At 47.6% G+C, this 20,407-nt stretch overlaps 1 protein-coding gene across 2 annotated transcripts in view; it reads left to right on the top strand.

Moving 5' to 3' along the window:
- Positions 1–87: 87 nt before the first annotated feature.
- abcc10 (ATP binding cassette subfamily C member 10) overlaps positions 88–20,407 on the top strand; it is a 31,813-nt gene continuing 11,493 nt past the window's right edge. Inside the window, exons 1-14 of one of the 2 annotated variants that reach the window (NM_001142122.1) lie at positions 88–268; positions 11,246–11,441; positions 11,555–12,815; positions 13,310–13,537; positions 13,845–14,001; positions 15,106–15,227; positions 15,563–15,642; positions 15,742–15,913; positions 17,503–17,601; positions 17,760–17,949; positions 18,156–18,245; positions 18,361–18,552; positions 18,662–18,803; positions 20,018–20,207. In NM_001142122.1, coding sequence (NP_001135594.1) covers positions 11,281–11,441; positions 11,555–12,815; positions 13,310–13,537; positions 13,845–14,001; positions 15,106–15,227; positions 15,563–15,642; positions 15,742–15,913; positions 17,503–17,601; positions 17,760–17,949; positions 18,156–18,245; positions 18,361–18,552; positions 18,662–18,803; positions 20,018–20,207 — 3,084 coding nt within the window. In that variant the 5' untranslated portion in view covers positions 88–268; positions 11,246–11,280. The remainder of the gene's footprint in view (positions 269–11,245; positions 11,442–11,554; positions 12,816–13,309; positions 13,538–13,844; positions 14,002–15,105; positions 15,228–15,562; positions 15,643–15,741; positions 15,914–17,502; positions 17,602–17,759; positions 17,950–18,155; positions 18,246–18,360; positions 18,553–18,661; positions 18,804–20,017; positions 20,208–20,407) is intronic. The other variant, XR_001923682.2, reaches the window with a different exon arrangement.

Here is a 20,407-nt window from a genome sequence, read left to right as displayed (position 1 = left end):
GCCGCCATCTTTGTACACCCTGGGGGGAACTTCCGAAGCTTCAATTCGGCCGTGTTTCGGGGGCTTACTCCCCGCCGCTTCATATAAGGCGAGCCGAAGTGAATGGCTGCGAGAAAATGGGGCTCGTATCGTTAGTGAAATATTCTATTCCTGTCAGGAAAGTGGTTGGTGCCCTGAGCCGCCTGAGCGGAGCCCTCGGCAAGTTCCACATAGACGTGACCTGCTATCCATTTAGTTAGCGACCCCGCGGTGCTGCTTTGTGGCACAGGTGAGAGCCTCCAGCGCTTTGCTTATAGATGCGGAGCAGTTTGTACACCTTGGCCCTTCACTTATAACTCTAAGTTTTGGGATTTGAGGCGGGGGGGGGGGGTATAAATGGAGGTATGGCGATTAGCAGGTAATGTATTTAATAAATGCAACATTTGCTCCACTTGTAACCCATAACAGCCAATCACCTGTCTAGTATCAAACATGTGACCAGAAAATTCTACTGGCTTTTTGGTTGCTATGGGTTACTAGATCATTTTCAAACTTTGCTATGTTGTTTACATTGCTTTCCTTTGGGTTTCACTGGAAGTCAGTGCCTAATGTATCTCACTGGTATACAGTAGGTACTGACTAACAGGAGCAGTATGGACTGACTTACATGGGCAGCCAATGAGATACAGTACGTACTGACTAACAGGAGCAGTATGGACTGACTTACATGGGCAGCCAATGAGATACAGTACGTACTGACTAACAGGAGCAGTATGGACTGACTTACACGGGCAGCCAATGAGATACAGTAGGTACTGACTAACAGGAGCAGTATGGACTGACTTACATGGGCAGCCAATGAGATACAGTACGTACTGACTAACAGGAGCAGTATGGACTGACTTACATGGGCAGCCAATGAGATACAGTAGGTACTGACTAACAGGAGCAGTATGGACTGACTTACATGGGCAGCCAATGAGATACAGTAGGTACTGACTAACAGGAGCAGTATGGACTGACTTACATGGGCAGCCAATGAGATACAGTACGTACTGACTAACAGGAGCAGTATGGACTGACTTACATGGGCAGCCAATGAGATACAGTACGTACTGACTAACAGGAGCAGTATGGACTGACTTACATGGGCAGCCAATGAGATACAGTACGTACTGACTAACAGGAGCAGTATGGACTGACTTACATGGGCAGCCAATGAGATACAGTAGGTACTGACTAACAGGAGCAGTATGGACTGACTTACATGGGCAGCCAATGAGATACAGTAGGTACTGACTAACAGGAGCAGTATGGACTGACTTACATGGGCAGCCAATGAGATACAGTAGGTACTGACTAACAGGAGCAGTATGGACTGACTTACATGGGCAGCCAATGAGATACAGTAGGTACTGACTAACAGGAGCAGTATGGACTGACTTACATGGGCAGCCAATGAGATACAGTACGTACTGACTAACAGGAGCAGTATGGACTGACTTACATGGGCAGCCAATGAGATACAGTAGGTACTGACTAACAGGAGCAGTATGGACTGACTTACATGGGCAGCCAATGAGATACAGTACGTACTGACTAACAGGAGCAGTATGGACTGACTTACATGGGCAGCCAATGAGATACAGTACGTACTGACTAACAGGAGCAGTATGGACTGACTTACATGGGCAGCCAATGAGATACAGTAGGTACTGACTAACAGGAGCAGTATGGACTGACTTACATGGGCAGCCAATGAGATACAGTAGGTACTGACTAACAGGAGCAGTATGGACTGACTTACATGGGCAGCCAATGAGATACAGTACGTACTGACTAACAGGAGCAGTATGGACTGACTTACATGGGCAGCCAATGAGATACAGTACGTACTGACTAACAGGAGCAGTATGGACTGACTTACATGGGCAGCCAATGAGATACAGTACGTACTGACTAACAGGAGCAGTATGGACTGACTTACATGGGCAGCCAATGAGATACAGTAGGTACTGACTAACAGGAGCAGTATGGACTGACTTACATGGGCAGCCAATGAGATACAGTAGGTACTGACTAACAGGAGCAGTATGGACTGACTTACATGGGCAGCCAATGAGATACAGTACGTACTGACTAACAGGAGCAGTATGGACTGACTTACATGGGCAGCCAATGAGATACAGTACGTACTGACTAACAGGAGCAGTATGGACTGACTTACATGGGCAGCCAATGAGATACAGTACGTACTGACTAACAGGAGCAGTATGGACTGACTTACATGGGCAGCCAATGAGATACAGTACGTACTGACTAACAGGAGCAGTATGGACTGACTTACATGGGCAGCCAATGAGATACAGTACGTACTGACTAACAGGAGCAGTATGGACTGACTTACATGGGCAGCCAATGAGATACAGTAGGTACTGACTAACAGGAGCAGTATGGACTGACTTACATGGGCAGCCAATGAGATACAGTACGTACTGACTAACAGGAGCAGTATGGACTGACTTACATGGGCAGCCAATGAGATACAGTAGGTACTGACTAACAGGAGCAGTATGGACTGACTTACATGGGCAGCCAATGAGATACAGTAGGTACTGACTAACAGGAGCAGTATGGACTGACTTACATGGGCAGCCAATGAGATACAGTACGTACTGACTAACAGGAGCAGTATGGACTGACTTACATGGGCAGCCAATGAGATACAGTAGGTACTGACTAACAGGAGCAGTATGGACTGACTTACATGGGCAGCCAATGAGATACAGTACGTACTGACTAACAGGAGCAGTATGGACTGACTTACATGGGCAGCCAATGAGATACAGTAGGTACTGACTAACAGGAGCAGTATGGACTGACTTACATGGGCAGCCAATGAGATACAGTACGTACTGACTAACAGGAGCAGTATGGACTGACTTACATGGGCAGCCAATGAGATACAGTACGTACTGACTAACAGGAGCAGTATGGACTGACTTACATGGGCAGCCAATGAGATACAGTAGGTACTGACTAACAGGAGCAGTATGGACTGACTTACATGGGCAGCCAATGAGATACAGTAGGTACTGACTAACAGGAGCAGTATGGACTGACTTACATGGGCAGCCAATGAGATACAGTACGTACTGACTAACAGGAGCAGTATGGACTGACTTACATGGGCAGCCAATGAGATACAGTACGTACTGACTAACAGGAGCAGTATGGACTGACTTACATGGGCAGCCAATGAGATACAGTAGGTACTGACTAACAGGAGCAGTATGGACTGACTTACATGGGCAGCCAATGAGATACAGTACGTACTGACTAACAGGAGCAGTATGGACTGACTTACATGGGCAGCCAATGAGATACAGTACGTACTGACTAACAGGAGCAGTATGGACTGACTTACATGGGCAGCCAATGAGATACAGTACGTACTGACTAACAGGAGCAGTATGGACTGACTTACATGGGCAGCCAATGAGATACAGTAGGTACTGACTAACAGGAGCAGTATGGACTGACTTACATGGGCAGCCAATGAGATACAGTACGTACTGACTAACAGGAGCAGTATGGACTGACTTACATGGGCAGCCAATGAGATACAGTACGTACTGACTAACAGGAGCAGTATGGACTGACTTACATGGGCAGCCAATGAGATACAGTAGGTACTGACTAACAGGAGCAGTATGGACTGACTTACATGGGCAGCCAATGAGATACAGTAGGTACTGACTAACAGGAGCAGTATGGACTGACTTACATGGGCAGCCAATGAGATACAGTACGTACTGACTAACAGGAGCAGTATGGACTGACTTACATGGGCAGCCAATGAGATACAGTACGTACTGACTAACAGGAGCAGTATGGACTGACTTACATGGGCAGCCAATGAGATACAGTAGGTACTGACTAACAGGAGCGGTATGGACTGACTTACATGGGCAGCCAATGAGATACAGTAGGTACTGACTAACAGGAGCGGTATGGACTGACTTACATGGGCAGCCAATGAGATACAGTACGTACTGACTAACAGGAGCAGTATGGACTGACTTACATGGGCAGCCAATGAGATACAGTACGTACTGACTAACAGGAGCAGTATGGACTGACTTACATGGGCAGCCAATGAGATACAGTAGGTACTGACTAACAGGAGCAGTATGGACTGACTTACATGGGCAGCCAATGAGATACAGTAGGTACTGACTAACAGGGGCAGTATGGACTGACTTACACGGGCAGCCAATGAGATACAGTACGTACTGACTAACAGGAGCAGTATGGACTGACTTACACGGGCAGCCAATGAGATACAGTAGGTACTGACTAACAGGAGCAGTATGGACTGACTTACATGGGCAGCCAATGAGATACAGTAGGTACTGACTAACAGGAGCAGTATGGACTGACTTACATGGGCAGCCAATGAGATACAGTACGTACTGACTAACAGGAGCAGTATAGACTGACTTACATGGGCAGCCAATGAGATACAGTAGGTACTGACTAACAGGAGCAGTATGGACTGACTTACATGGGCAGCCAATGAGATACAGTAGGTACTGACTAACAGGAGCAGTATGGACTGACTTACATGGGCAGCCAATGAGATACAGTACGTACTGACTAACAGGAGCAGTATGGACTGACTTACATGGGCAGCCAATGAGATACAGTACGTACTGACTTACATGGGCAGCCAATGAGATACAGTAGGTACTGACTAACAGGAGCAGTATGGACTGACTTACATGGGCAGCCAATGAGATACAGTAGGTACTGACTAACAGGAGCAGTATGGACTGACTTACACGGGCAGCCAATGAGATACAGTACGTACTGACTAACAGGAGCAGTATGGACTGACTTACATGGGCAGCCAATGAGATACAGTAGGTACTGACTAACAGGAGCAGTATGGACTGACCTACATGGGCAGCCAATGAGATACAGTACGTACTGACTAACAGGAGCAGTATGGACTGACTTACATGGGCAGCCAATGAGATACAGTAGGTACTGACTAACAGGAGCAGTATGGACTGACTTACATGGGCAGCCAATGAGATACAGTAGGTACTGACTAACAGGAGCAGTATGGACTGACTTACATGGGCAGCCAATGAGATACAGTACGTACTGACTAACAGGAGCAGTATGGACTGACTTACATGGGCAGCCAATGAGATACAGTACGTACTGACTAACAGGAGCAGTATGGACTGACTTACATGGGCAGCCAATGAGATACAGTACGTACTGACTAACAGGAGCAGTATGGACTGACTTACATGGGCAGCCAATGAGATACAGTACGTACTGACTAACAGGAGCAGTATGGACTGACTTACATGGGCAGCCAATGAGATACAGTACGTACTGACTAACAGGAGCAGTATGGACTGACTTACATGGGCAGCCAATGAGATACAGTACGTACTGACTAACAGGAGCAGTATGGACTGACTTACATGGGCAGCCAATGAGATACAGTAGGTACTGACTAACAGGAGCGGTATGGACTGACTTACATGGGCAGCCAATGAGATACAGTAGGTACTGACTAACAGGAGCAGTATGGACTGACTTACATGGGCAGCCAATGAGATACAGTAGGTACTGACTAACAGGAGCAGTATGGACTGACTTACATGGGCAGCCAATGAGATACAGTACGTACTGACTAACAGGAGCAGTATGGACTGACTTACATGGGCAGCCAATGAGATACAGTACGTACTGACTTACATGGGCAGCCAATGAGATACAGTAGGTACTGACTAACAGGAGCAGTATGGACTGACTTACATGGGCAGCCAATGAGATACAGTAGGTACTGACTAACAGGAGCAGTATGGACTGACTTACACGGGCAGCCAATGAGATACAGTACGTACTGACTAACAGGAGCAGTATGGACTGACTTACATGGGCAGCCAATGAGATACAGTAGGTACTGACTAACAGGAGCAGTATGGACTGACCTACATGGGCAGCCAATGAGATACAGTACGTACTGACTAACAGGAGCAGTATGGACTGACTTACATGGGCAGCCAATGAGATACAGTAGGTACTGACTAACAGGAGCAGTATGGACTGACTTACATGGGCAGCCAATGAGATACAGTAGGTACTGACTAACAGGAGCAGTATGGACTGACTTACATGGGCAGCCAATGAGATACAGTACGTACTGACTAACAGGAGCAGTATGGACTGACTTACATGGGCAGCCAATGAGATACAGTACGTACTGACTAACAGGAGCAGTATGGACTGACTTACATGGGCAGCCAATGAGATACAGTACGTACTGACTAACAGGAGCAGTATGGACTGACTTACATGGGCAGCCAATGAGATACAGTACGTACTGACTAACAGGAGCAGTATGGACTGACTTACATGGGCAGCCAATGAGATACAGTACGTACTGACTAACAGGAGCAGTATGGACTGACTTACATGGGCAGCCAATGAGATACAGTACGTACTGACTAACAGGAGCAGTATGGACTGACTTACATGGGCAGCCAATGAGATACAGTAGGTACTGACTAACAGGAGCGGTATGGACTGACTTACATGGGCAGCCAATGAGATACAGTAGGTACTGACTAACAGGAGCGGTATGGACTGACTTACATGGGCAGCCAATGAGATACAGTACGTACTGACTAACAGGAGCAGTATGGACTGACTTACATGGGCAGCCAATGAGATACAGTACGTACTGACTAACAGGAGCAGTATGGACTGACTTACATGGGCAGCCAATGAGATACAGTAGGTACTGACTAACAGGAGCAGTATGGACTGACTTACATGGGCAGCCAATGAGATACAGTAGGTACTGACTAACAGGGGCAGTATGGACTGACTTACACGGGCAGCCAATGAGATACAGTACGTACTGACTAACAGGAGCAGTATGGACTGACTTACACGGGCAGCCAATGAGATACAGTAGGTACTGACTAACAGGAGCAGTATGGACTGACTTACATGGGCAGCCAATGAGATACAGTAGGTACTGACTAACAGGAGCAGTATGGACTGACTTACATGGGCAGCCAATGAGATACAGTACGTACTGACTAACAGGAGCAGTATAGACTGACTTACATGGGCAGCCAATGAGATACAGTAGGTACTGACTAACAGGAGCAGTATGGACTGACTTACATGGGCAGCCAATGAGATACAGTAGGTACTGACTAACAGGAGCAGTATGGACTGACTTACATGGGCAGCCAATGAGATACAGTACGTACTGACTAACAGGAGCAGTATGGACTGACTTACATGGGCAGCCAATGAGATACAGTACGTACTGACTTACATGGGCAGCCAATGAGATACAGTAGGTACTGACTAACAGGAGCAGTATGGACTGACTTACATGGGCAGCCAATGAGATACAGTACGTACTGACTAACAGGAGCAGTATGGACTGACTTACATGGGCAGCCAATGAGATACAGTACGTACTGACTAACAGGAGCAGTATGGACTGACTTACATGGGCAGCCAATGAGATACAGTACGTACTGACTAACAGGAGCAGTATGGACTGACTTACATGGGCAGCCAATGAGATACAGTACGTACTGACTAACAGGAGCAGTATGGACTGACTTACATGGGCAGCCAATGAGATACAGTAGGTACTGACTAACAGGAGCAGTATGGACTGACTTACATGGGCAGCCAATGAGATACAGTAGGTACTGACTAACAGGAGCAGTATGGACTGACTTACATGGGCAGCCAATGAGATACAGTAGGTACTGACTAACAGGAGCAGTATGGACTGACTTACATGGGCAGCCAATGAGATACAGTAGGTACTGACTAACAGGAGCAGTATGGACTGACTTACATGGGCAGCCAATGAGATACAGTAGGTACTGACTTACATGGGCAGCCAATGAGATACAGTAGGTACTAACAGGAGCAGTATCTCATTGGCTGCCCATGTAAGTCAGTCCATACTGCTCCTGTTAGTCAGTACCTACTGTATCTCATTGGCTGCCCATGTAAGTCAGTACCTACTGTATCTCATTGGCTGCCCATGTAAGTCAGTCCATACTGCTCCTGTTAGTCAGTACCTACTGTATCTCATTGGCTGCCCATGTAAGTCAGTCCATACTGCTCCTGTTAGTCAGTACCTACTGTATCTCATTGGCTGGCCATGGCAGCTTGGGAGCTGGATACAGTATGAGCAGGATTTGGCTGTACCTTAGGTTTATGAGTCACAGCTGATACCAAAATAATCTGGGGCTTATAAAAATACTAGGGTGCAAAGGGCAAACTCCTGCCATTATGCTGAAGGTGCTCTGGAGAAGAAGAATGGCGAGCTCTCAGTGAGCAGGCAGTATATGAGAGAGGTCTGGATCCAACAAGGTGAGACTGGGATGATGGTACCAGGGATGGGGGCAGCCATGCTTGCAGTGGGGTTCACTGGAATGTAACCTGGACATTAGAGGGTGAGTGACTGTACAATGTGCTCTGGCACTTGGCAGACTGTAGTAAGCTTCTCTGTAACGTAGGTGTGTGGGGTGACCGGGCAGTGCCGGAACTTGGCTGAATGTTCAATGTAACGTAGTCCTTGGAAGGCCTCAAAAAAATATTATAGGCTGTGGCGGGGTTGGGACGTGCACTGGGAGTGTGACCACTAAGTCTGCAATAGGTACCACTGTCTGCAGTACAGTAAGGGCACTGGGAGTCTGCACACTGCCATAGGGACCACTGTCTGCAGTACAGTATGGGCACTGGGAGTCTGCACACTGCCATAGGGACCACTGTCTGCAGTACAGTATGGGCACTGGGAGTCTGCACACTGCCATAGGGACCACTGTCTGCAGTACAGTATGGGCACTGGGAGTCTGCACACTGCCATAGGGACCACTGTCTGCAGTACAGTATGGGCACTGGGAGTCTGCACACTGCCATAGGGACCACTGTCTGCAGTACAGTATGGGCACTGGGAGTCTGCACACTGCCATAGGGACCACTGTCTGCAGTACAGTATGGGCACTGGGAGTCTGCACACTGCCATAGGGACCACTGTCTGCAGTACAGTATGGGCACTGGGAGTCTGCACACTGCCATAGGCACCACTGTCTGTCTGCAGTACAGTATGGGCACTGGGAGTCTGCACACTGCCATAGGCACCACTGTCTGCAGTACAGTATGGGCACTGGGAGTCTGCACACTGCCATAGGGACCACTGTCTGCAGTACAGTATGGGCACTGGGAGTCTGCACACTGCCATAGGGACCACTGTCTGCAGTACAGTATGGGCACTGGGAGTCTGCACACTGCCATAGGCACCACTGTCTGTCTGCAGTACAGTATGGGCACTGGGAGTCTGCACACTGCCATAGGCACCACTGTCTGCAGTACAGTATGGGCACTGGGAGTCTGCACACTGCCATAGGCACCACTGTCTGTCTGCAGTACAGTATGGGCACTGGGAGTCTGCACACTGCCATAGGCACCACTGTCTGCAGTACAGTATGGGCACTGGGAGTCTGCAAACTGCCATAGGGACCACTGTCTGCAGTACAGTATGGGCACTGGGAGTCTGCACACTGCCATAGGGACCACTGTCTGCAGTACAGTATGGGCACTGGGAGTCTGCACACTGCCATAGGGACCACTGTCTGCAGTACAGTATGGGCACTGGGAGTCTGCACACTGCCATAGGCACCACTGTCTGCAGTACAGTATGGGCACTGGGAGTCTGCACACTGCCATAGGCACCACTGTCTGTCTGCAGTACAGTATGGGCACTGGGAGTCTGCACACTGCCATAGGCACCACTGTCTGTCTGCAGTACAGTATGGGCACTGGGAGTCTGCACACTGCCATAGGGACCACTGTCTGCAGTACAGGATGGGCACTGGGAGTCTGCACACTGCCATAGGCACCACTGTCTGTCTGCAGTACGGTATGGGCACTGGGAGTCTGCACACTGCCATAGGCACCACTGTCTGTCTGCAGTACAGTATGGGCACTGGGAGTCTGCACACTGCCATAGGGACCACTGTCTGCAGTACAGTATGGGCACTGGGAGTCTGCACACTGCCATAGGGACCACTGTCTGCAGTACAGTATGGGCACTGGGAGTCTGCACACTGCCATAGGGACCACTGTCTGCAGTACAGGATGGGCACTGGGAGTCTGCACACTGCCATAGGCACCACTGTCTGCAGTACAGTATGGGCACTGGGAGTCTGCACACTGCCATAGGGACCACTGTCTGCAGTACAGTATGGGCACTGGGAGTCTGCACACTGCCATAGGCACCACTGTCTGCAGTACAGTATGGGCACTAGGAGTCTGCACACTGCCATAGGCACCACTGTCTGCAGTACAGTATGGGCACTGGGAGTCTGCACACTGCCATAGGCACCACTGTCTGCAGTACAGTATGGGCACTGGGAGTCTGCACACTGCCATAGGCACCACTGTCTGTCTGCAGTACAGTATGGGCACTGGGAGTCTGCACACTGCCATAGGCACCACTGTCTGCAGTACAGTATGGGCACTGGGAGTCTGCAAACTGCCATAGGCACCACTGTCTGCAGTACAGTATGGGCACTGGGAGTCTGCACACTGCCATAGGGACCACTGTCTGCAGTACAGGATGGGCACTGGATTTCTGTATGATGCAATGGGGGCACTGGAGGATTGTGCAATATATTCTCTCTCTTCTCCTTCTACCCTATTTAATATTTTCTTTCTCCCCCCCCCCCCTCATCCTTATTATTCTATTTCTTCTCTTCCTTCTTGCTTAGGGGCTCAGATGGTCATTTTGGCCTCCATAGAGTCCAATCTGCCTTTCTGGTTAGCCACATTGGAATCCAGAGTCATGTCTAGGTACCAGTAGGTGCCCGAGCGGATGCCTTAGTTAATATATGCCAGGAACTAGTCTGTATCTTGGTCTCCAAAACCCTTCAGATGCTAGCTGTCTCCTAGTTTGTTATACCATTTGGTTCTGTGATGGTTAAGCCAGACCAGTCAGATTGGTAATACTCATTTGGGTCCACCAACACTATCATTTCAAAGGACCAAGCGACATAATGAAAAAACAAACTGTTAATTATGAAAATAATGCTCCAGTCAGTACAACAAGGAACATTAGAAGAGCCCCCAACTGTACTAGTCACCGAAGGAGGACTTCGCCCACCCGTTTATCTGTGTTCTGCCTTTTGTCTTGTAGGAACGTAAGAATCAGTGCAACGTCCAGTGTCCAAGATGGAGGATGCAGTGGCGCAGCTCTGTGGGTCCCAGCCAGCAGACCCCATGCCTGTCTGGATAAAAGGACATATTGGCATCTGCTTCAACCAGCTGGTTTTAAGCTCTATACCACACCTGATCTTTGCCCTAACCAGCGCTTGCCATGCTGGTGCCCACAGGTAAGTCACAGACCCTCTATCAGTTTGTATGTATAATTGCCCCTTTAAACTGCCAACTTTGTATAATATCAAGGTGTATATTGTCTGATCCTATTGTATCATGTCCTTTACAGACGCAGTTCTCAGTGCCACCTGAACCCTCTCTGGGTGTGTAGAATGGCAGTTTCCTTCACGGCTAGTTTGCTTATCTTGACCGATATGGTCCTTGGATGCCTTTTCCCTTGGCAAGTCCCTTATACTGTGGAAATGTTGTGTGGGGGAGTGGCCTGTCTATCATGGATCACTCATTTCCTGGCACTTCTCAGCCTCAGAAAGGCATGGTGCAGCCAGCCCAGAGGCCCCGTCACCCTTATGCTGCCAGTTCTTCTCCTCATTCCAACCCTGGTGATCACTCTGATGGGCTTCCTGCAAGACGGGGCAACCAGCCAACCTTTACATCCCATACTCCTTAGTCGTTTCTGCCTGTTATGCCTTCGTCTTTGTTGCATTTTTGTGTATCTAGGAGCCTTTCTGTTGGGTTTGAGGTGCTTCAGACCCTCTTTGTCGCTGTCTGTCAATGCTGATGATGATGATGAGTCTCCTCTTCTCACCTCCTTCTACACCCCAGAAAGACAGCATCCAGCAGAAGATGGTGAGAGTTGGCTGTCTCGTTTCTTCTACCTCTGGTTGAATCCACTTCTGAGACAGGGGGCACGAGGAGGCCTCAAACATCCTGGGGATGTATTGCTCCTACCTCATTGTCTTGGAACTGCAAGAATCTGTCAGCACTTTCAGTCCAAGAGTTCCTCAACTATCCTGAGGCTCTTACCGACTTTGCACGCAAGCTTTGGAGCACGTTATTATGCGCTGGGACTCCTGAAGCTGGGAGCCGTCACCCTTGCCTTCCTTGGGCCTCTTCTGCTGAATCTCTTGGTGAACTTTATGGAGGCGGCAGACGAACCCCTGAGTTGGGGCATACTTTACACTTTAGGGCTGTTCTCCAGTTGTTTCCTGGCAGCCTTGTTGCAGAACCAGTTCACACATGAAGTGAATAAGCTGATTCTGGCTGTAAGAGCCTCTGTGCTCACAAGTGTTTACCGCAAGGCAATACGTGGTGTTGGCACAGGCCTGGCCGGCTTCTCGAAGGGTGAAATTGTGAATTTTATGAGTACCGACGCAGACCGTATCTCCAACTTCTGTCGTAGCTTCCATGAAGTGTGGAGCCTCCCGTTGCAGTTCTCTGTTACTCTTTACCTCCTTTACCTTCAGGTGGGCATTGCCTTCCTTGGGGGACTGGGCTTGGCTGTGCTGCTTCTGCCCATCAACAAAGTTATTGCCAACCGCATTGTTGACTACAACAGTGATCTGCTGAACCACAAGGATGCTCGTGTTAAGGTAAGTAAGGAATGAGAATCTCTGGGAACTCTTAATTGACTCAAATATTAAAATTTTATTGATTAACTTAGCTGGTACTACTTACTCCTGTGCTGCTCTTTCCTATGGCCCCTAAGAAGAGACCAGTTGGGGATTTGCAGTTGCACTAATTGTTATAGTTAACTGCAGCATTGCATCTAAAGCTGATGGAGGAAGAGCTGCCTTTAGTGGCCAGAACTCCTTCAACTTGCTTTACACTGGCAGCAGAATTCAGTGAGATTACCCACTGTGTGCTCAGTTGGTGCAAAGTGCAAAGAAGTGATGGATCTCTTTCCTACTGAGATTAATTTGGCTACTAGAGGCACCTATTCCTCTGCACCCCAATGGCCAATTAAAATCAGAGTTCTCACTTTAGCCCTTTTGTTTTGCAAGTTTATATTTAAAAGGAAATAAAGACCCTTTGTGTATGGGGGGATTGGGTCTGAGCCCCTCTAGCTTTGTGTTTATCCCTCTAGTTGATGACTGAGCTCCTCTCAGGGATGCGTGTGGTGAAATTTTACACATGGGAGAAGCACTTCGCTGAGGCTGTGACTTCCCTTCGAGAAAAGGAACTTCGCAGTCTCCGTGCCCTCAAAATGCTGGATGCCGTGTGTGTCTACCTGTGGGCCGCTCTGCCTGTGCTCATCTCTATCATCACCTTCATCACTTACGTACTGCTGGGGCACCAACTCACTGCTGCCAAGGTCTGTATGTAATACTGTATGTAATAGTACTGCCCTTATTTCTGTATCAAACTCTTAGCTTGCCCTTTATGTAACAGAAGGACCCCCAACCCACTCCCCTGTAATGGCAGCAAACCTAGCCTGTTCTGGGCTTGCTGGGCCCCTAAACCTACACTACATGTATCCTATATCTACACTACACACTACATGTATCCTGTATCTATAGCTAGCCAGCTCCCATGATACTTTGAGCCAACATGTACCCAATGTACCCATTCAGTTCCTCTTGCTCATCTTATTATGTCTTTTTAAATCTTTTTCCCATCAGGTCTTCACTGCTCTGGCCCTAGTCGGGATGCTGATTTTACCCCTTAATAACTTCCCCTGGGTGCTGAATGGAGTTTTGGAGGCCAAAGTCTCTTTAGAGCGTATCCAGCTGTTCATGGATTTGCCTGAGCAGGACCTCCTGAATTACTACAGCCAAGGCAAGTGCAGCAAGGGGCACCAGTGGGGCAGTTACTCAGTATGTTATACATGTATATTGTGTCATATTCATTGTTCTAAAGGTCTTATTCATGCCCAAAATGTTGGGTTTATATGGACTTGTTTTGCCATATGATCCTTCACTGGGGATATATGATTCTCACCCACAGTGAGTAAGTCACTCTTGGAATTCAATAAATACGTACTTAAATCAAGCTTGGCCCTTAATTCTCTCCTGGGCCAGGCTGGAACCAGTTAGATTCACTCAGGATAGTAACCAGACAGCTTTAGTTAAGGTATACATTAATACTGAGCATTAAATACAAGCTCAGACATCCTGGGACGTGAGGGGAAATATTCCAATACAAAATGCTGCCATTTAACCATTTCTTCCAAAATAGAGCTGACCCCATGGCAGCCAGTCTCACTGTCCATCTTTAGGAAAGGCTTAAGCAGGGGCGCTGCTACCATGAAGTGCGTTGAGAAACTCGCCTCAGATGGCAGCCCCCCCGAAGTTACCAGGGGTGGCAAAAAGGAGCTCTTGGTAAATTTAAGAGACGTTGTTCTGGTTTTTAAAATGGAAATTCGGCTCTGCTAGTGCAGAGGGCACGATTGTGCTCTCTACACTAGCGATGCATACGCCCCCCGTACCCCCTTCAGCTCAGTAAAGGTAAGTGTGAGGGCATTATAGGAGCTTGCTCAGGTGACTCAGGGGCAGTAACGCCCTTGGATTTAACTGTCTCGCTGTCACAGGACAATACCTCAAAAAGGTATCTCTCTGGTAAAAGGCATCCACGTCAGAACAGTGTCCTAAATGGTATTTGTGCAGTTGGTGAGACTATTTGTGGCTTTCTTGGCCTTGCACTAGGATTGCTTGTGACAGAATGTTTACACAGAACAAGGAATCCATCTGTTGTCTCCTAAGACCCAAGCAAATACAATGACCTTTGGTCTTGATGTCTAAAACCATCCTACAGTTGCAGTTGTTCTGTGCCGGTTTCCTGTTCTAAATATCTGTTTTTTGATAATATTTGTGTTTTGTTAACTAATAAATGTGTTTAAAGCATAAATCTAAAACACCATTATCTACATAATGTACCCCTTAGAGCCCCCTGCAGACCCATCCTCGGCCCTGGAGCTGCGCAGTGCTGCCTTTTCTTGGATGCCAGAAGAATCTGAAGACTCTGGATCTCTCCAGCTTTTTATCGAACACCTTTCTGTGCAGAAGGTATGTAACGACTTTCCCTTATGTTCTGATTGGCCCTCACATATTGAACCAGTTTGCCCAGTGGAATGCTGTGAGTTGTAGTTGACTACCATCTGACTGGCTCAATGCAGATGCAGACACAATGGCACCCATATATATGTATGTATGTATGTGTGTGCGTGTATATAATATATACATATACAATCTGTAGGTTTTCAGCACACCAACAGTCCAAATGGTGTATGTGTGTATATATATATATATATATATATATATATATATATATATATATATATATATATATAAAATATAATGTACAATATACAGAAAAGGAATATAAGATATTATCTCCCTAGGGTGTACTGGTTGGTGTTGTCGGCAAAGTTGGTTGTGGTAAAAGCTCGTTGTTGGCAGCACTGACAGGAGAATTGAGCAGGTAAGAGCCTCTCGTGCCTCTATATTGAAGGCTATATCATCCCTTGATAACATGCACCTTGTGCCCTAATTTGTCCTTTTTTTTTTTTTTTTTTTACAGATCAGGAGGGGAGCTGTTTGCCTCCCATCAGGAACTGGGTTTTGGTTTTGCAGCTCAGGAACCATGGATCCAGTTCGCTACCATTAGGGAGAACATATTATTTGGGAAAGAATTTAATGGAAAACTTTATCAAGGTGTTCTAGAAGCATGTGCGCTGAATGATGATCTAAGCGTGAGTTAGAAAAGTCCTCAAAGCAATAAAGTTTGCACATGAAAATGTGTTTTTTTGTTTTGTTTGAGATAACAAAGCAGCAGTTTTTTGCTTTATGGCTAAAATTCTTGCTAGAGCATTCTGTCACAGTGGCACAGATCCTATCTGACCCCCCCCCCATTGTAAGCAGCAGTCCTGCCCTGCTTTATGGCTGAGATTCTAGCTATCTGTATAACAGAGCATTCTGTCACAGTGGCACAGATCCTATCTGATCCCCCCATTGTAAGCAGCAGTCCTGCCCTGCTTTATGGCTGAGATTCTAGCTATCTGTATAACAGAGCATTCTGTCACAGTGGCACAGATCCTATCTGATCCCCCCATTGTAAGCAGCAGTCCTGCCCTGCTTTATGGCTGAGATTCTAGCTATCTGTATAACAGAGCATTCTGTCACAGTGGCACAGATCCTATCTGATCCCCCCATTGTAAGCAGCAGTCCTGCCCTGCTTTATGGCTGAGATTCTAGCTATCTGTATAACAGAGCATTCTGTCACAGTGGCACAGATCCTATCTGATCCCCCCATTGTAAGCAGCAGTCCTGCCCTGCTTTATGGCTGAGATTCTAGCTATCTGTATAACAGAGCATTCTGTCACAGTGGCACAGATCCTATCTGATCCCCCCATTGTAAGCAGCAGTCCTGCCCTGCTTTATGGCTGAGATTCTAGCTATCTGTATAACAGAGCATTCTGTCACAGTGGCACAGATCCTATCTGATCCCCCCATTGTAAGCAGCAGTCCTGCCCTGCTTTATGGCTGAGATTCTAGCTATCTGTATAACAGAGCATTCTGTCACAGTGGCACAGATCCTATCTGATCCCCCCATTGTAAGCAGCAGTCCTGCCCTGCTTTATGGCTGAGATTCTAGTTATCTGTATAACAGAACATTCTGTCACAGTGGCACAGATCCTATCTGATCCCCCCATTGTAAGCAGCAGTCCTGCCCTGCTTTATGGCTGAGATTCTAGCTATCTGAATAACAGAGCATTCTGTCACAGTGGCACAGATCCTATCTGATCCCCCCATTGTAAGCAGCAGTCCTGCCCTGCTTTATGGCTGAGATTCTAGCTATCTGTATAACAGAGCATTCTGTCACAGTGGCACAGATCCTATCTGACTGCCCCCCATTGTAAGCAGCAGTCCTGCCCTGCTTTATGGCTGAGATTTATGTCTGAAATTCTAGCTATCTGTATAACAGAGCATTCTGTCCCAGTGGTACAGATGTAACTTTTTTTTCTATTCAGGCCTTCTCCTATTCATAATAGTCTCTCATCTAAACCACTTCCTAGCTTCTAACGTAACTTGGACCCTAGCAACCAAATAACTGCTGAAACTCCAAACTGGAGAGCTCAGAACATCTCTCTACATCACACTCAAAGGTGAACAACCCCTTTAAGACAGTGCCCTACGTACTGAGCTAGAGATAAACCTAATTGGCCTTTAGCCTGGCCCCATATTCAGACTTGAAATTGCTGTTTTACTTTGATGTGAGTATTTAACAAGTTATTTATACCCTTTGCTTAAAAAAACAGAGTGTGCTGATTCCTTCTTCCAGATTCTGCCATCCGGAGATCAGACCGAAGTTGGGGAGAATGGTGTTACCCTGAGTGGGGGACAGAAGGCCCGCTTGGCTTTGGCCAGAGCTGTTTACCAGGTAGAAGGATTTCATTGCAGGAAACCTTGCAATAAGCTGAATCTCAGAAATGTCCAGCCTTAGTTTTTTATTAGCAGGGAAAAGCTGTATCCCATTTATTGATGAAAGGATACATCTTGTTCAATTCCATTCTTATTTACTGACTACTTTACTTTAAGGACAAGGATATTTATCTCCTTGATGATCCATTGGCCGCCGTAGATGCTGATGTTGCTGCTCATCTCATGGAGAAATGCATCCTGGGTATTCTAAAGAACAAGACCAGAATCCTTTGCACACACAGGACTGAGCTGTTGGACAAAGCAGATATAGTGTTGCTGATGGAGGGGGGGAAGATGGTGGGCAGCGGTGAGTGAGCCATGTGACTTCATTGATTCTGTGTTTGTCATCAGTGCTGAGTGATTGGGGCACAGGTTATATCAAGTATCTCGCCCCAAGTCACAAGGAGGAGACCCAGAAATCAATCACAGGCCTCCCTGACTCATTCACTACCTCTGCTTGTCATTGTCCCTTTCTGTATGTACTTCTCATCCTCTATTACTTTGATTTTCCAGGTACCCCAGACAAAATCCTACCTCTGGTGGAAAGCTCCCGAAACCGAGGGTCTCGTGGACAGACACAAATGAATCATATCTCTCAAGCAGGTTTGGTGTACTGCTAATTATACACAGACAGAAGAATTGTAACCACATTTTTCATCAGGATCCTGTGATAAAAATAGCTAAGTTTGTTTTTCATTGTCCATTTAATGATATATAGCTGAACAGAGCCTGGAGGAAGATGAAGAGGAGGCAGAAAATGAAGGTAACCCCATCCAACCTATTACTGCAGAAGTGGGCCAGGAGGAGAAGCAAGAAGGTGCTGTTGCCCTGCAGGTTTACTGGGCATACTGGAAAGCAGTAGGAGGTTGTCTTGCTGGCTCAGTACTTCTGGCGCTGTTTCTGATGCAGGGTAAGTGAGTGCTACATACAGCTGCTGGCTGCCAGTCTGGGACTAGTCTTGTCTATGGTACTTGCAGATAGTTCTCTGTCTAAGCATACTATGGCTTTCCTACCCACAGCCTCAAGAAACATATCTGATTGGTGGCTGTCACACTGGATCTCCAGTCTACAGGATTCCCCTAGAAATGTGTCCCTTACAAACCTGACCCCTTCTTCCTTTCCATCTGCATCACTGCTTCTCTTCTCCCAGGGTGGGCTTGTGTAAGTACCATTTATTGCAGTCTTATGTTGCTGGGAATGTGATATGGACCTTAGATTGTGAGCTTACTGGGGCAGTGACTGATGGGAATGTGATAGGGACCTTAGATTGTAAGCTCAGTGGGGCAGGAACTGATGGGAATGTGATAGGGACCTTAGATTGTAAGCTCAGTGGGGCAGGAACTGATGGGAATGTGATAGGGACCTTAGATTGTGAGCTTACTGGGGCAGTGACTGATGGGAATGTGATAGGGACCTTAGATTGTAAGCTCACTGGGGCAGGGACTGATGGGAATGTTATAGGGACCTTAGATTGTAAGCTCACTGGGGCAGGGACTGATGGGAATGTTATAGGGACCTTAGATTGTAAGCTCACTGGGGCAGGGACTGATGGGAATGTTATAGGGACCTTAGATTGTAAGCTCACTGGGGCAGGGACTGATGGGAATGGGATAGGGACCTTAGATTGTAAGCTCACTGGGGCAGGGGCTGATGGGAATGTGATAGGGACCTTAGATTGTAAGCTCACTGGGGCAGGAACTGATGGGAATGGGATAGGGACCTTAGATTGTAAGCTCACTGGGGCAGGGGCTGATGGGAATGTGATAGGGACCTTAGATTGTAAGCTCACTGGGGCAGGGGCTGATGGGAATGGGATAGGGACCTTAGATTGTAAGCTCACTGGGGCAAGGACTGATGGGAATGTTATAGGGACCTTAGATTGTAAGCTCACTGGGGCAGGGACTGATGGGAATGTTATAGGGACCTTCGATTGTAAGCTCACTGGGGCAGGGACTGATGGGAATGGGATAGGGACCTTAGATTGTAAGCTCACTGGGGCAGGGACTGATGGGAATGTTATAGGGACCTTAGATTGTAAGCTCACTGGGGCAGGGACTGATGGGAATGTTATAGGGACCTTAGATTGTAAGCTCACTGGGGCAGGGGCTGATGGGAATGTGATAGGGACCTTAGATTGTAAGATCACTGGGGCAGGGGCTGATGGGAATGGGATAGGGGCCTTAGATTGTAAGCTCACTGGGGCAGGGACTGATGGGAATGTTATAGGGACCTGAGATATGGGCTAGGGATAGGGGCTGAGACACATTTACAAGGTGCTGTATCCAGTGGCTCCGTAGCTTGGGTTGCTGGATTGTGTGGGATTGAGACTGGAACAGCGCCTGTGCTTGTCTCACACTTGTCCTTTCTTTCTACAGATCCCCCATCAGCTCAGTTCATTCTGCAGAGAAGAACAGCTCTCTGGATATCACCTTCTACCTCTCAGTGTATGGGGGGATTGCCGTAGCGAACTCCATCTTTACTGCCTTACGGGCCTTTCTCTTTGCCTTGGGCACCGTACATGCAGCTGTCGTAATCCATAGGCGTCTGCTGAGCAGCGTCTTACAGGTAAGGCCGACGTCTTTATGGGTCAGTCCCCCCTAGGCCCAAACTGTACTAATGGCAGTGACATGTTTATGGGTCAGTCCCCCCTAGGCCCAAACTGTACTAATGGCACCGACGTGTTTATGGGTCAGTCCCCCTAGGCCCAAACTGTACTAATGGCACCGACGTGTTTATGGGTCAGTCCCCCCTAGGCCCAAACTGTA

Source organism: Xenopus tropicalis, chromosome 5, assembly GCF_000004195.4.
Source record: "Xenopus tropicalis strain Nigerian chromosome 5, UCB_Xtro_10.0, whole genome shotgun sequence".
In the NCBI taxonomy this organism is placed as follows: Eukaryota; Metazoa; Chordata; class Amphibia; order Anura; family Pipidae; genus Xenopus; species Xenopus tropicalis.
This window is presented reverse-complemented; position numbering and strand designations above follow the sequence as displayed.